This window comes from Cherax quadricarinatus, unplaced genomic scaffold, assembly GCF_038502225.1.
Source record: "Cherax quadricarinatus isolate ZL_2023a unplaced genomic scaffold, ASM3850222v1 Contig168, whole genome shotgun sequence".
Lineage (NCBI taxonomy): Eukaryota > Metazoa > Arthropoda > Malacostraca > Decapoda > Parastacidae > Cherax > Cherax quadricarinatus.
The window spans coordinates 155,001-172,730 of NW_027195194.1; the positions used below are offsets into that span (position 1 = coordinate 155,001).

The 17,730-nt window shown below is 40.6% G+C and overlaps 1 protein-coding gene across 2 annotated transcripts in view; it reads right to left on the minus strand.

Annotated features, from left to right (window-relative positions):
• Positions 1 to 17,730, minus strand: part of LOC128693898 (glutamyl aminopeptidase) — a gene marked incomplete at its 5' end in the record, with an annotated part of 230,118 nt that overhangs the window by 107,319 nt on the left and 105,069 nt on the right. For both annotated transcript variants that reach the window (XM_070080135.1, XM_070080137.1), the window contains 1 exon segment: positions 787 to 920. In XM_070080135.1, the coding sequence (XP_069936236.1) occupies positions 787 to 920 (134 nt within the window).

Below are 17,730 nucleotides of genomic sequence, written 5' to 3' on the forward strand. Positions count from 1 at the left end.
AAAAAAAGTTACACTCCCTATAATCACCTCCATTCAACTGTCATCAGTAACTGCATGGCTATCATTATTTAGCTAACTGTTCATTATTTGTTATTAAACTACAGTATAAATAATGTCAACCCATTCATGACTGCATATTGGAATGGCCATTCAGACAGGTATTGGACAGTGACATCATATGTTTACTCTTGAACACGGCAAAGAATCGAACATTTCTGCTACTGCTAATAATAATAATACATAATAATAATACGATAGAATTGAAGAAGGAAATTGTACAAAAATATGAGGGTTGAAGCAGTGGTGGAGGCAGTGGTTGAGGTATCGTGAGTCAGTGTGGCTTTGCTTATGCTGGAGTGAGCATTAGCCTCCACACTCCTCCAAACATTTCACAATAATTCATTGTGTTTGGTGCTTGTTGATTGAGTGCGACTGCTACATAATTAACCATGGGCCCAAAGAAACTTGCTAGTGCCAGCCTTTTGGTGAAGAAATTGAGAAACACGATAGAACTGAAGAAAGAAATTGTACAAAATACAAGGCAGTGCACCGCAGTGGTTGAGGCAGTGGCTGAGGCAGTGGTATTTAATAACATACATGTTATTAAACCATAACATGTATGTATATAGTACAATATTTTATGGTGTTTTCATGTATTTTATGACTGTTCATGGTTCAATATTGGAGCCCCAAACATTCCCGATTTTTCAACATTCGCAAGGTCCTTGATCTCCTAACCCTCATGAATGTTCAGGGAGACCTGTAATGTTATTAATATTCACTTACTCATTTTGTGCTGCTGGGTCATGAAGGAACCTCTTCTGTGTGAAGGTCACTGTTTCAGGTGATGTTCGCACCACACTCAATACTGGGTAGCCCATCTGCTCTGTCCACGTATCCATTATTTCTCCTACATCATTCTGTGTAAATAAAAAGTTTAGAAATTGAGTAATTTATTTTTTTAGAAAAAATATTCATCACATATAAAATATATCAAAAAAAAAAAAAATAAATAAAAATATTAAGCAGTATTAACCCCTTTCAGGGTCCAGAGGCCAAATTTCAAAGGGTGCATCAGTGCCCAAGAAATTTAAAAAAAAAATTTTTATTTTTTATGAAATTGTAGAGAATCTTTTTCTGAAGGTAATAAAGCAAAAAGTACGAAATTTGATGGAAAATTGACAAAATTATGCTCTCGCGAATTTTGATGTGTCAGCGATATTTATGAATCGGCGATTTTGCCGACTTTGACTCCCATTTTAGGCCAATTACATTATTCCAGTCAACCAAATTCTTAATTATTTCATTAGTATTACTTCTCTTCTATCGGTTGAGCACAAGAAATCGCCAAGTCAACTGTTTCAACTACAAAATAAAGTGATCGGAAATTGGCAATTTGGCCAATTTAACACAAAGTTCAAAATATTCCAATTTCAAAATAGGGTCCAGAATAAACAATATAGGTATTCCTGGCACTAAACTAACATTTCCTCTGTTCATTAGTTACGTTTTGAGGCTTTACAAATGAATTCCATTTTGATTTTTTATTCACATAATGAATTTTTATTCAAACCAAAAAATAGAAGATTTACTGTTATGCAATATTGTAATAATTGTATAAATATCGTCACCACATTTGTGAATGTATATTAGACCCACCAGCTGGCGTGTATTGGACGTGTGAGGTCGTTTGTTTACTCTTGAACATCAGCAAAAATTTAACATTTCCGTTGCTTTGAGCTAAGTTTCAAGCCATTTCCAGTGCTAAAACCAATCAAAATCATATCTATTTTTGTAATATGTTTTCCATTCTATCAAATGACACCAAGAAATCGCAAATACAGCTATAACAAACATACGAAAAAATGCTGCGAAGTCGCTGTTTTAATCGAAAATCATGGTCTGTTTTTTTTCTCTCATACACCGTGTGCTGCAGGATTTGTTTTATGTGGTGCACACATACCACACAGATGTATTCTCTCATAACTAGGCCCAAATTTACCACTCACAGCTTAACAGAGTGAGCTGAGCTCATGGCGTAGATCTACGGCTTGGACCCTAAACGTAAAGCCGTAGATCTACGGCACGGACCCTGAAAGGGTTAAGAAAGAAGAGAATATAGAAGGGCCCTGCTTTACGGAATTTTGCCATACAGCGTTCTGCTAATACAGACATTTCAAATTATGACCAAAACTCGCTATACAACTCCCCCACCTGACTTTCTAATATGGTCACTGTGCCCCACCCAGTTTGTTTACATTTTTCAGTGTATGTGTTTGAAAGGGCAGTGTGTGTGTGTTTGAAAGGACAGCGTATGTGTGTTTGGTAGGATGCAGTGTGTGTGTGTGTGTTTGGAAGGACACTGTGTGTGTGTGTTTGGAAGGACACTGTGTGTGTGTGTTTGGAAGGACACTGTGTATGTGTTTGGAAGGACAGTGTGTTTGGAAGGACAGTGTGTGTGTGTTTGGAAGGACACAGTGTATGTGTGTTTGGAAGGACTGTGTGTGTGTGTGTGTGTGTGTGTGTGTGTGTACTCACCTAGTTGTACTCACCTAGTTGAGGTTGCGGGGGTCGAGTCCGAGCTCCTGGCCCCGCCTCTTCACTGATCGCTACTAGGTCACTCTCCCTGAGCCGTGAGCTTTATCGTACCTCTGCTTAAAGCTATGTATGGATCCTGCCTCCACTACATCGCTTCCCAAACTATTCCACTTACTGACTACTCTGTGGCTGAAGAAATACTTCCTAACATCCCTGTGATTCATCTGTGTCTTTAGCTTCCAACTGTGTCCCCTTGTTACTGTGTCCAATCTCTGGAACATCCTGTTTTTGTCCACCTTGTCAATTCCTCTCAGTATTTTGCATGTCGTTATCATGTCCCCCCTATCTCTCCTGTCCTCCAGTGTCGTCAGGTTGATTTCCCTTAACCTCTCCTCGTAGGACATACCTCTTAGCTCTGGGACTAGTCTTGTTGCAAACCTTTGCACTTTCTCTATTTTCTTTACGTGCTTGGCTAGGTGTGGGTTCCAAACTGGTGCCGCATACTCCAATATGGGCCTAACGTATACGGTGTACAGGGTCCTGAACGATTCCTTATTAAGATGTCGGAATGCTGTTCTGAGGTTTGCTAGGCGCCCATATGCTGCAGCAGTTATTTGGTTGATGTGCGCTTCAGGAGATGTGCCTGGTGTTATACTCACCCCAAGATCTTTTTCCTTGAGTGAGGTTTGTAGTCTCTGACCCCCTAGACTGTACTCCGTTTGCGGCCTTCTTTGCCCTTCCCCAATCTTCATGACTTTGCACTTGGTGGGATTGAACTCCAGGAGCCAATTGCTGGACCAGTTCTGCAGCCTGTCCAGATCCCTTTGTAGTTCTGCCTGATCTTCGATCGAGTGTATTCTTCTCATCAACTTCACGTCATCTGCAAACAGGGACACCTCAGAGTCTATTCCTTCCGTCATGTCGTTCACAAATACCAGAAACAGCACTGGTCCTAGGACTGACCCCTGCGGGACCCCGCTGGTCACAGGTGCCCACTCTGACACCTCGCCACGTACCATGACTCGCTGCTGTCTTCCTGACAAGTATTCCCTGATCCATTGTAGTGCCTTCCCTGTTATCCCTGCTTGGTCCTCCAGTTTTTGCACCAATCTCTTGTGTGGAACTGTGTCAAACGCCTTCTTGCAGTCCAAGAAAATGCAATCCACCCACCCCTCTCTCTCTTGTCTTACTGCTGTCACCATGTCATAGAACTCCAGTAGGTTTGTGACACAGGATTTCCCGTCCCTGAAACCATGCTGGCTGCTGTTGATGAGATCATTCCTTTCTAGGTGTTCCACCACTCTTCTCCTGATAATCTTCTCCATGATTTTGCATACTATACATGTCAGTGACACTGGTCTGTAGTTTAATGCTTCATGTCTGTCTCCTTTTTTAAAGATTGGGACTACATTTGCTGTCTTCCATGCCTCAGGCAATCTCCCTGTTTCGATAGATGTATTGAATATTGTTGTTAGGGGTACACATAGCGCCTCTGCTCCCTCTCTCAATACCCATGGGGAGATGTTATCTGGCCCCATTGCCTTTGAGGTATCTAGCTCACTCAGAAGCCTCTTCACTTCTTCCTCGGTTGTGTGCACTGTGTCCAGCACTTGGTGGTGTGCCCCACCTCTCCGTCTTTCTGGAGTCCCTTCTGTCTCCTCTGTGAACACTTCTTTGAATCTCTTGTTGAGTTCTTCACATACTTCCCGGTCATTTCCTGTTGTCTCTCCTCCTTCCTTCCTTAGCCTGATTACCTGGTCCTTGACTGTTGTTTTCCTCCTGATGTGGCTGTACAACAGTTTCGGGTCAGATTTGGCTTTCGCTGCTATGTCATTTTCATATTGTCTTTGGGTCTTTGTGTGTGTGTGTGTGTGTGTGTGTGTGTGTGTGTGTGTGTGTGTGTGTGTGTGTGTGGGGTTGGAGTGACTGTGTGTGTCTGGAAGGACACAGTGTGTGTTTGGAAGGACACAGTGTGCACATACCATGTTTCTATGTGATTAATATTGTTTATTATGTAATGTAATACAGTGGACCCCCGGTTCGCGATATTAATCCATTCCTGAGAGCTCATCGTAAACCAAAATTATCGGAAAGCGAATCAATTTTCCCCATAAGAAATAAGAGAAATCAAATTAATCCGTGCAAGACACCCAAAAGTATGAAAAAAAAAAAAACTTTTACCACATGGAAATATTAAGTTTAATGCAATAGAATAATTACCGGTGGCCTGGTGGCTAAAGCTCCCGCTTAACACACGGAGGGCCCGGGTTTGATTCCCGGCGGGTGGAAACATTCGACACGTTTCCTTACACCTGTTGTCCTGTTCACCTAGCAGCAAATAGGTACCTGGGTGTTAGTCGACTGGCGTGGTTCGCATCCTGGGGGACAAGATTAAGGACCCCAATGGAAATAAGTTAGACAGTCCTCGATGACGCACTGACTTTCTTGGGTTATCCTGGGTGGCTAACCCTCCGGGGTTAAAAATCCGAACGAAATCTTATCTTATCTTAACAATAGAATAATAACAATAGAATAATTGACACTTACCTTTAATGAAGATCTGGTGATGATGGATGGGATGGGAGGAGGGGAGTGTGTTGAACCTATTGTTTAGAAGGGGAATCCCCCTCCATTAGGACATGAGGTAGCAAGTCCTTTTCCGGGGTTACTTCCCTTCTTTTAATGCCACTAGGACCAGCTTCAGAGTCACTGGACTTTTGTTGCACAACATATCTGTCCATAGAGGCCTGTACCTCTCGTTCCTTTATGACTTTCCTAAAGTGGTTCACAACATTGTCAGTGTAAGTCACCAGCACGGCTTGCAATAGCTGTGTTAGGGTGATTTTCATCCATAAAGGTTTGCAGTTCAACCCACTGTGCACATATTTCCTTAATTTTTGAAGTAGGCACAATGGATTCCACAACTGGCATAGGCTTTTCAGGGTTAGCCCCAAACCCTTCAAAATCTTTCTTAATTTCCATACTAATTCTCACCCTTTTTACCACAGGGTTGGCACTAGAAGCTTTCTTGGGGCCAATGGTGACTTATTTTGCAGAAACAAGCACCAAAAACAGTGATAATATGGATAATATGGAATGTACCAAATGTATCCTTAGATGAATTGTAAAGGACCTGCCTAGTATGGGCCAACAGGCCTTCTGCAGTGTTCCTCCTTTCTTATGTTCTTATATTCTTATGCGCGCACACTGGCTGGCTTGTAAACACTGGCACACACAGGGCAGTTCAGGCCACATGTGGACACGTCTCGTACGAATTGTATCGCATACCGGGTTTTGTAACGGGAACCGAGGCAAATTTTTTGCAATATAATGCATCGGATACCAGATTTATAGGATACCGATAGCATCGCGAACCGGGGGTCTACTGTATTAGATGAATTTTGATAGATAAATAAGCTGTAGAGTTGATATTAGGGAAATACAGTGGACCCCCGACATTCGATGGCATCGACATTTGATAAATCCGACATTCGATGCATTTTAACGCAAAAATTTCGCCTCAACATTCGATGGAAAACCCGACATTCGATACGATTCGTACGAGACATGTCCACGTGTGGCCTGAACTGCACCGTGTGTGCCAGTGTTTACAAGCCAGCCAGTGTGTGCACATCTAAGGATACATTCGGTACATTCCATATTATCCATATTATCACTGTTTTTGGTGCTTGTTTCTGCAAAATAAGTAACCATGGGCCCCAAGAAAGCTTCTAGTGCCAACCCTTCGAGAAAGAAGGTGCTAATGACTATTGAAATGAAGAAAGATAATTGCAAAGTACGAAAGTGGAGTGCGTGTGTCGGAGTGCATGATGTGGTGATGTGAGTGAATTTAAGGCCAGCAAAGGTTGGTTTGAAAGATTTAAGAATCATAGTGGCATACACAGTGTGGTAAGGCATGGAGAGGCTGCCAGTTCAAGTCCTAATGGACTTGAACTGGCAGCCTCACCATCCCCACACTCCCCTTCTCCCATCCCATCAATCATCACCAGATCTTTATTAAAGGTAAGTGTCAATTATTCTATTGTTATTAATCTATTGTTATTGTTGTTATTGTAATTATTCTATTGCATTAAACTTAATATTTCATGTGATAAATTTTTTTTCATACTTTTGCGTGTCTTGCACGGATGAATTTGATTTCCATTGTTTCTTATGGGGAAAATTAATTCGACTTTCGATATTTTCGACATTCTATAGCTCTCAGGAACAGATTAGTATCGAGGGTCCACTGTTGTTAGGTAAGACACATATGCAACAGTTAGGTATCTTTATTTTGAAACGTTTCGCCTACACAGTAGGCTTCTTCAGTCGAGTACAGAAAAGTTGATAGAAGCAGAAGATACTTGAAGACGATGTAATCAGTCCATCACCTTTAAAGTTTTGAGGTGGTCAGTCCCTCAGTCTGGAGAAGAGCATTGTTCCGTTGTCTGAAACAATATTGTTTCAGACAACGGAACAATGCTCTTCTCCAGACTGAGGGACTGACCACCTCAAAACTTTAAAGGTGATGGATTGATTACATCGTCTTCAAGTATCTTCTGCTTCTATCAACTTTTCTGTACTCGACTGAAGAAGCCTACTGTGTAGGCGAAACGTTTCAAAATAAAGATACCTAACTGTTGCATATGTGTCTTACCTAACAATCTGTCGGTATTTTATACCATTTTGAGGGTCCACTGTATTGAAATATTTTGTCATGCCTAGAATTCCACTGGAATGAATTAATTCCAATTCAATTAATTTAAATGAGGAAAATTGACTCTACAAATGAGCAAATCAAGATATGAGCAAGGTCACGGAATGGATTAAACTTGTAAGTAGGAGTTCCACTGTACAGTGGTACCTCGGGATACGAACTAATCAAAACTCGAACAATTATGTAAGTGTGTTTATGTAAGTGCTTTTGTAAGTGTATTTTTGGGGGTCTGAAAAGGATTAATCGAATTTACATTATTCCTTTTGGGAACAAATTCATTCAGTATCAGCACTCGAACAGCCTTCTGGAACTAAATAAATTTGTATCCCAAGGTACCACTGTATATACAAAGTATTTATAGGTCCCAGCAATGCTTTAGACATGCTGGAGTATATATAAAACTCCTTGAAGCATTGTGTAAGACTAGTGTCACTCCACTTCTACAGTGCAGCCTTGGCTTTGTTTTCACTATTACACATAAACATGTCTATCTCTGTTTATGTCTGTCTGTCTGCCTGCCTAGCTCTGTTTACCTCTGTCTTTCTGTTTGCCTGTGTGTCTGTCTTCCTGTCTCTGTCTGCTTCTCACTCTTTCTGTGTCAGAGAGAGAGAGAGCCACTCATGAACCAACAGGTATTACACACAATGCAGAATCGATACGTCTGATTCCTGAACAAGTGAAAATCTGTATTACTTGCCAGTCATGCTTATTATGCATTATATCTATGAGAAATGTGTCTTTATTTTTGGGGGGTTATCCTAGGTAATTTACACTATGTATAATAACTATATTTATGTGTACCTGTGAGACAGAGACAGAGATAGGAGATAGACAGAGACACAGAGACAGAGATAGATACAGAAACAGATATAGAGACAGCCAAAGTCAATCAGACACCCACCCACCCAGCCGCTGGTCAGCCAGCCAGCCTGCCTACCGAACATATATTACACACGTTCCAGAATTGTTTCTCTTTACTTAGGGTATAGGTTACAGGACATTCTGGCAGGATGACACTACCAGTGGTATCAAAACTGAAAGGATGTTGCACATGGGTTACTGTCAAGGCTTCTGATATTTCCTTGACCACTTGTGGCCACATCCATCTCAAAGCCACTAAACTCAAGGCCAACATCCCTTTTCTCTTAAAAAGAAAGTGTTAATACGACATGACATCAGTGAATCCCTGGTGTTTGCCATGCTATTTGCTCTAGCTGGAGCTCAATTGAACTTGTGCTCCCCACAAGGTACTAAGTGGTCCCAGATTTTTTTTAATACTGCACACACCGAGTGTTAAGACCCATTCTATACTGACCAGGCATCTCAGGCCGGTCATGCCAAATTTGTAGGCAGGAAAAATGAAATGCTGATCTACGTTTGGACTGCTGGCGGTAACAACGTAGATCTAGGTTCGGACAGCGAAGGGGTTAAACTCAGTGAACAAATTATGCTGATAGTAATAATAATTGCTCTGGTGCACTTTAAATTTAAATCATATACAGCCTTTCCTCACTTAACAGGTTTCTGTTCCTAAGTAGGTCGGTAAGCAAATTGGTCGTTAAGCGAGGAGCACACTGTATTGGTAGTGGGTTTGTGTCAACCATCTTGGATATTGTTTTAATATCACCTTTGTACCATTTGTAACATGTTTAGTATATTTTTAAATGTTTATACAGTAGTGTACTGTATATTGTAAAAAACAGAATAAAGGAAATCAGCTCTAATATACATTACTTAGGTATGCATACTGGTCAAAGAGCTCATTGTAAGTCCAAGTTGTTGGTAAATGAGCACGCCACTAAGTGAGGAGAGGCTGCATTTTATGCAGGTGTGGTAGCTGGTGTGGGAGGTACCATACCTGAATTTCTACAATAAATATTCACCTATCACCCTACATTAAGACTACACATATTTTAAGGTAAGTAATGAGTACTGTATGTGTATTTTATAGCTCTGGGGCCTTAACCCTTTCAGGGTCCAGACCCTTGATCTGAAACATGTCCACAAGGTCAAAGAATTTCGAAAACAATTTTTGTTATTTTTTCTTATGAAATGGTAGAGAATCTTTTTCTGAAGGTAATAAAACAAAAATACAAAATTTAATGGAAAATTGACAAAATTATGCTCTTGCGAATTTTCCTGCATCAGCGATATTCATACACTATACATTATACAGCTGACAATAAGGAATCATTGGCTGGTCTAGACCCCACTTCATAGCACTGCCTCTAGATTTGCCAGGGTCCTCTTCAGCAAAAAAGTCTGCAACTTTACCAATAACATGGAACTGCTCACATAATTGCTGTAATGTTAACTGTTTTTCTTCAGGTTCTTCATCTTCTGTTATGTGGCTCCCTTATATCTCTGCATCGAGCTCTGCCAACATATTCTCTGGACTCCTGTCTATATCATCATCATCTTTTAAGAGATCATTCACATCATCTTCATCCATATCTTTAAAACCATCACCTGGTACTCACCTTGCCAGCTGAACAATTTCCTGAATGTGACTCTCAAGCAAGGGAAAACCAGTGAAAGAATTAACTACAGAAGGCCATAATTTTCCCCAGCCTGCATTTAATGTTGATTGGGGCACTTCCTTCCATGCTCTTTTACTATAGCTGATGACATCTGCAATGTTAACCCTTTCAGGGTCAGCAGGCCCTCTCCTAAACTTGTTCTCAGGATCAGAAATTTTTGGAAAAAAAAAAAAAAAATTTCTTATGAAATGATAATCTTTTCCCGATCATAATGACTTCAAAAGTTAGTAATTTGATGGAAAACTTACAGAATTATGCTTTCACGAAGTCAACGGTCTCTGCGATGTTCACGCATCGGCGATTTCACCCACTTTGAGCCCTATTTTCGCCAAATTCCTATGTACCAGTCGACAAAAATCATACCTATCTTGCTAGAACAACATTTTTTCCATCGAATGAGTAAAAGAAACCACCCATTTACCGATTTCAACTATCCAACAATGTGGTCAGAAATTGACAATTTTGCCAATTTAACACAAATTTCAGAAGATGCCAATTTACAAATAGGGTCCAAAATAAACAAGACAGACATATCTGGCACTAAAATAACATTTCCTCTGTTCATTACTCATGTCCCCAGGCCTCTGTTACATTTCTTTTGCTTTCCACTTTGAATTTTTATTCTCGCAAAAAAAATAGAAGATTTATGTTTTGCAGACTACTGCATTCATGTAGAAATGGCATAGAAATGGTATAAATAATATCAGGGCACTTGTGAAAGAATATTACACTCACCAGTTGATGTGTATTGGACGCGTGGCATGATTTGTTTACCTTTGAACTTTGGCAAAAATTGAACATTTCTGCTACTTTGAGCTCAATTTCAAGGTACTTTTCATTATGAAACCAATCAAAATTATCTCAATTTCCATAATATGTTTCGCATTCTATAAAATGAGACCAAGAAAACTAGAATACCACAATAAATAGCATACGAAAATACACTGCAAAGTCACTGTTTTGAACCCAAAACACGGTTGTTTTTTTTCTCATTATGTATTGTGTGCTGCAGGATTTCTTTATACCATGCACACTGACCACATAGACCCATTCTTTCATATGTAGGCCTACCAGCTTTCTCTCGCAAGATTTGAAGGTGCTAGAATTTATGCGTACTAGTACGGCACCAACCCTGAAAGGGTTAAATACAAGTACCATCCAACTTATGACCGAGCTTGGTTCCAGCCAACTGGTTGTAAGTCAAAATGGACACAAGTTGAACCTTTGAAAATTGCTGACATACTGGGTAGGGAATAATGTCAAACCTTTACTATATAAACTACCTACATAGTACTGTAATAAAATGCACAATCATTATTTCATTCTTTTTACCATAATTTACTTCTATTGATATATTTTAATCATTTATATACTGTATATTATGTATACATGGTAGTGAACTGTATTGTAAGTTTTTCATCTCATACAGTATGACACAGTGGAATGAGAGAATACCACTGGTAGTGTCATCCTGGCAGAATGTCCTATAACCTATGCCCTAAGTAAAGAGCAACAACTCTTTAACATGTGTAATACATATTCGGCTGCCTGGCTGGTTGGCTAGCAGGCCAGCCGGCCAGCGGCTGGGTGGGTGGGAGGATGGGTGGTTGGCTGCCTAACTTTATTTCATTTTATTTATTTTATGTCTTTGCAAACAGTACATTCAGATTTTGTATTTACAATAGTGGGTTGCAATGCAAAGAGAGCCTCTAGTATGCCTAGGCATTACGGGCCAACTTAACATTATTGGCTTACAGACTACTTATTTATTTATTTATTTATTTATTTATTTATTTGAAGATGATACATTGAAGTACAAAAAAATACAGTGGTTAAGTGTAACATGCCAAAGCCCCTTGTATTCAGAGCATTATGGGCAGGCATAAAATTAACTTAAGGTTAACTAAGCAATGATATATTCAGTGGTAAACATTATTGTAAACAGATAACAATTAAGCACAAATGAGCATTTCAAAGACAGGTCATATGGTCATTTACTGTGTTGCTGAGCATTCAGTAGAATGAAGTATTATGTTAGGTAATGTAATTAAAAAGAACAAAGTTTAATTGGGGCACAGGTTAAACATTTATGAGATACAAATGTTCAGTATTTATTTAGTTGTGGGCGAGTAAGAGATTTTTAAGTAGAGACGAATTTATAAACAGACATTGTTTCTTTTATATTCACAGGTAATGAATTCCAGATTCTTGGGCCTTTTATGTGCATTGAGTTTTTGCATAGTGTGAGATGGACATGAGGAACATCAAAGAGTGATCTGTGTCTTGTGTTATGGTCATGTGTTCTGTTGAGGTTGGTAAGGAGACATTTGAGGGGAGGGTTTATATCTGAGTTAAGTGTTCCATGTATGTAGTAGGTACAATAATAAGTATGGATGTTTTGTATGGTGAGTAGGTTTAGAGTTTTGAATATTGGTGGAGTGTGCTGCCTGTAGTGGAAATTTGTTATCATTCTGACTGCAGTCTTTTGTTGGGTAATTAATGGTCTGAGATGGTTTATTGTTGTTGAGCCCAATGCACAAATTCCATAGGTGAGATAGGGGTAAATAATGAGTGATATAGGGCTAGGAGGGCTGACTGTGGAACATAGTACTGTATCTTCAATAGTATGCCTACAGTCTTGGAAATTTTCTTGGAAATTTGTTGTATATGTGTTTGAAATTTGAGTCTATTATCAAGGTGGATTCCTAAGAATTTTCCCTCTGTGAGCTTTGTGATAGGTGATCCATTTATCATTATGTTAAGAGGGACATCTGTAGCTGTTACCAAACTGAATGAAGTAGGTTTTGTCAATGTTGAAAGGTAAATATTTTCTGTAATTCGGTATTCACAGTATTGGCTAGCATGACTGGGCTCGGGTGAGAGAAGACGTATGTAGTGTCATCTGCAAATAGTGTGGGTTTGAGTAGTTGCGATGCATTTGGTAGGTCATTTATGAAACGAGAAAGAGGAGAGGGCCAAGGACACTTCCCTGTGCGACACCAGCTGTAATTGGCTGTGCAGAAGAGTTTGCTCCATTTGTGTACACATATTGGCTTCTGTTGCTGAGGTATGACTAGGTAGTTGAGGGAGTGCCCTCTTATACCATAGTGCGACAATTTTATGTGGAGCAAGTCAGGGTCAACTGTATCAAAAGCTTTATGTAAATCAAATGAAGATCCCAAGTGGGATTTCTTTTTTCTCTAGTGCAGTGTATATTTGTTCTAGCATGTGTATAATAGCATCATTCGTATTTTTATTAGGCCTGAACCCAAACTGACAGGGGTTGAGTATGTTGTGGGAGATGAGGTAGGAATAGATTCGCTTATGAATTAATTTTTCGAAGATTTTAGAGAGAGGGTGTAAGTTGGATATTGGCCTATAGTTATTGAAGTCTGTTTGGTCTCCTCCTTTATGGATTGGGGTGACCCTTGCTATTTTAAGAACTGTAGGGAAGGTAAAGGATTCGATGGATTTGTTAGTGTTGCAATGACTGGTGACAGCACTTGCGATGCTTTTTTGTATGTAAAGGGTGGTAAGGTATTTAAATCTCCTGTCTTGTTTTTTAGTGTGTTGATAATAAGGGAGACTTCTGTTGGGTTAGTCGGAGCTAGGAACAGTGTGTTCGGGTAGTTGCCAGTGAGGTAGTCATTGGGTGGGGTATTTGAACTTGGGATTTTATTGGCAAGGTTTTTTCCTATGGTGGAGAAGAAATTATTGAGTCTCTTCGCTGTTTCAATTGGTGGGAGTTGGGGTTCATCTGGTTTTGTTAGTTCAATTGCGCTATTTCATGATCTTTTTTGTTCCTAGAATTTCTGATAGGGTTTACCTGGAGTTTACCTGGAGAGAGTTCCGGGGGTCAACACCCCTGCGGCCCGGTCTGTGACCAGGCCTCCTGGTGGATAAGAGCCTGATCAACCAGGCTGTTACTGTTGGCTGCACGCAAACCAACATACAAGCCACAGCCCGGCTGGTCAGGAACCGACTTCAGGTGCTTGTCCAGTGCCAGCTTGAAGACTGCCAGGGGTCTGTTGGTAATCCCCCTTATGTATGCTGGGAGGCAGTTGAACAGTCTCAGGCCCCTGACACTTATTGTATGGTCTCTTAATGTGCTAGTGATATCCCTGCTTTTCATTGGGTGGATGTTGCATCGTCTGCCAAGTCTTTTCCTTTCATAGTGAGTGATTTTCGTGTGCAAGTTCGGTACTAGTCCCTCTAGGATTTTCCAGGTGTACATAATCATGTATCTCTCCCGCGTGCGTTCCAGGGAATACAGGTTCAGGAACCTCAAGCGCTCCCAGTAATTGAGGTGTTTTATCTCCGTTATGCATGCCGTGAAGGTTCTCTGTATATTTTCTAAGTCAGCAATTTCACCTGCCTTGAAAGGTGCTGTTAGTGTGCAGCAATATTCCAGCCTAGATAGAACAAGTGACCTGAAGAGTGTCATCATGGGCTTGGCATCCCTAGTTTTGAAGGTTCTCATTATCCATCCTGTCATTTTTCTAGCAGATGCGATTGATACAATGTTATGGTCCTTGAAGGTGAGATCCTCCGACGTGATCACTCCCAGGTCTTTGACGTTGGTGTTTCGCTCTATTTTGTGGCCAGAATTTGTTTTGTACTCTGATGAAGATTTAATTTCCTCGTGTTTGCCATATCTGAGTAATAGAAATTTCTCATCGTTAAACTTCATATTGTTTTCTGCAGCCCACTGAAAGATTTGGTTGATGTCCGCCTGGAGCCTTGCAGTGTCTGCAATGGAAGACACTGTCATGCAGATTCGGGTGTCATCTGCAAAGGAAGACACGGTGCTGTGGCTGACATCCTTGTCTATGTCAGATATGAGGATGAGGAACAAGATGGGAGCAAGTACTGTGCCTTGTGGAACAGAGCTTTTCACAGTAGCTGCCTCAGACTTTACTCTGTTGACTACTACTCTCTGTGTTCTGTTAGTGAGGAAATTATAGATCCATCGACCGACTTCTCCCGTTATTCCTTTAGCACGCATTTTGTGCGCTATTACGCCATGGTCACACTTGTCGAAGGCTTTTGCAAAGTCTGTATATATTACATCTGCATTCTTTTTATCTTCTAGTGCATCTAGGACCTTGTCGTAGTGATCCAATAGTTGAGACAGACAGGAGCGACCTGTTCTAAACCCATGTTGCCCTGGGTTGTGTAATTGATGGGTTTCTAGATGGGTGGTGATCTTGCTTCTTAGGACCCTTTCAAATATTTTTATGATATGGGATGTTAGTGCTATCGGTCTGTAGTTCTTTGCTGTTGCTTTACTGCCCCCTTTGTGGAGTGGGGCTATGTCTGTTGTTTTTAGTAACCGTGGGACGACCCCTGTGTCCATGCTCCCTCTCCATAGGATGGTAAAAGCTCGTGATAGGGGCTTCTTGCAGTTCTTGATGAACACGGAGTTCCATGAGTCTGGCCCTGGGGCAGAGTGCATGGGCATGTCATTTATCGCCTGTTCGAAGTCATTTGGCGTCAGGATAACATCAGATAGGCTTGTGTTAACCAAATTCTATGGCTCTCTTGTAAAAAATTAATTTTGATCTTCGACTCTGTCTGGTTAGCGGCTTGCTAAAAACTGAGTCATATTGGGACTTGAGTAGCTCACTCATTTCCTTGCTGTCATCTGTGTAGGACCCATCTTGTTTAAGTAGGGGCCCACTACTGGACGTTGTTCTCGACTTTGATTTGGCATAGAAGAAATACTTTGGGTTTCTTTCGATTTCATTTATGGTTTTTAATTCTTCCCGCGATTCCTGACTCCTATAAGATTCCTTTAGCTTAAGTTCGATGCTTGCTATTTCTCTGACCAGTGTCTCCCTATGCCTTTCAGATATATTGACCTCTTTTAGCCGCTCTGTTATTCTTTTCCGTCGCCTGTAAAGGGAGCGCCTGTCCCTTTCTATTTTACATCTACTCCTCCTTTTTCTTAGAGGAATAAGCCTTGTGCATACATCGAGCGCCACCGAGTTAATCTGTTCCAGGCATAAGTTGGGGTCTGTGTTGCTTAGTATATCTTCCCAGCTTATATCAGTTAGGATTTGGTTTACTTGGTCCCACTTTGTTTTTGTTATTGAAGTTGAATTTGGTGAATGCTCCCTCGTGACTAATCTCATTATGTCGGTCTGGAGCTCCGCGCATACATGTCTGAACCTCAATTATGTTGTGATCTGAGTATATCGTTTTTGATATGGTGACATTTCGTATCAGATCATCATTGTTAGTGAAGATGAGGTGTAGTGTATTCTCCAGTCTAGTAGGCTTTATTATTTGCTGGTTTAAATTGAATTTTGTGCAGAGATTTAAAAGCTTGTGTAAGTGTGAGTTTTCATCAGAGCTGCCTCCTGATGTTATTACTGCAACAATATTATTTGCTATATTCCTCCATTTTAGGTGCCTTAAGTTGAAATCCCCCAGGAGCAAGATGTTGGGTGCAGGAGCTGGCAGATTTTCCAGACAGTGGTCAATTTTTAACAGCTGTTCCTGGAATTGCTGGGATGTTAACATAAGAAAGGAGGAACACTGCATGAGGCCTGTTGGCCCATACTTGGCAGGTCCTTTACAATTCATCCCACTAACAAAACATTTGCCCAACCCAATTTTCAATGCCACCCAAGAAATAAGCTCTGATGTGAAAGTCCCACTCAAATCCAACCCCTCCCACTCATGTACTTATCCAACCTAAATTTGAAACTACCCAAAGTCCCAGCCTCAATAACCGAACTAGGTAGACTGTTCCACTCATGTACTACCCTATTTCCAAACCAATACTTTCCTATGTCCTTTCTAAATCTAAACTTATCTAATTTAAATCCATTACTGCGGGTTCTCTCTTGGAGAGACATCCTCAAGACCTTATTAATATCCCCTTTATTAATACCTATCTTCCACTTATACACTTCGATCAAGTCTCCCCTCATTCTTCGTCTAACAAGTGAATGTAACTTAAGAGTCTTCAATCTTTCTTCATAAGGAAGATTTCTAATGCTATGTATTAATTTAGTCATCCTACGCTGAATGTTTTCTAACGAATTTATGTCCATTTTGTAATATGGAGACCAGAACTGAGCTGCATAATCTAGGTGAGGCCTTACTAATGATGTATAAAGCTGCAGTATGACCTCTGGACTTCTGTTGCTTACATTTCTTGATATAAATCCCAGTAATCTATTTGCATTATTACGTACGCTTAAGCATTGCTGTCTTGGTTTAAGGTTGCTGCTCACCATAACCCCCAAGTCCTTTTCGCAATCTGTATGGCTAAGTTCTACATCATTTAACTTGTAAGTACTAGGGTTATGGGCACTCCCAAGCTTCAGAACCTTGCATTTATCTACATTGAACTGCATCTGCCACTTTTCTGACCAAGAATAGAGTTTGTTTAAATCCTCCTGAAGTTCCATAACATCTACGTTTGAATCAATTATCCTACCTATCTTTGTGTCATCGGCGAATTTGCTCATATCACTAGTAATTCCCTCATCAAGATCATTGATATATATTATAAACAACAACGGGCCCAAGACTGATCCCTGTGGAACGCCACTTGTTACAGATCCCCACTCGGATTTAACCCCATTTATGGACACACACTGCTTCCTGTCAGTGAGCCATGCATCCGGAGGCTTGTAGACTACCACAATGACTAGGTTTTGGTTCTCGATCTTTACTGCTAAAACTTCCACTACATAATTTGAGGCATTCAGCAGTTCTGTGCACACAAGTGACTCTGCAATGTACAGGCCAACCCCCCTCCTTTTGCCTGTTCACTCTGTCGCATCTGTATAGGTTGTAACCTGGGATCCATATTTCGTTGTCCAAGTGATCCTTTATGTGGGTCTCAGTGAAAGCCGCGAACATTGCCTTTGCCTCTGCAAGCAGTCCACGGATGAAAGGTATTTTGTTGTTTGTTGCTGG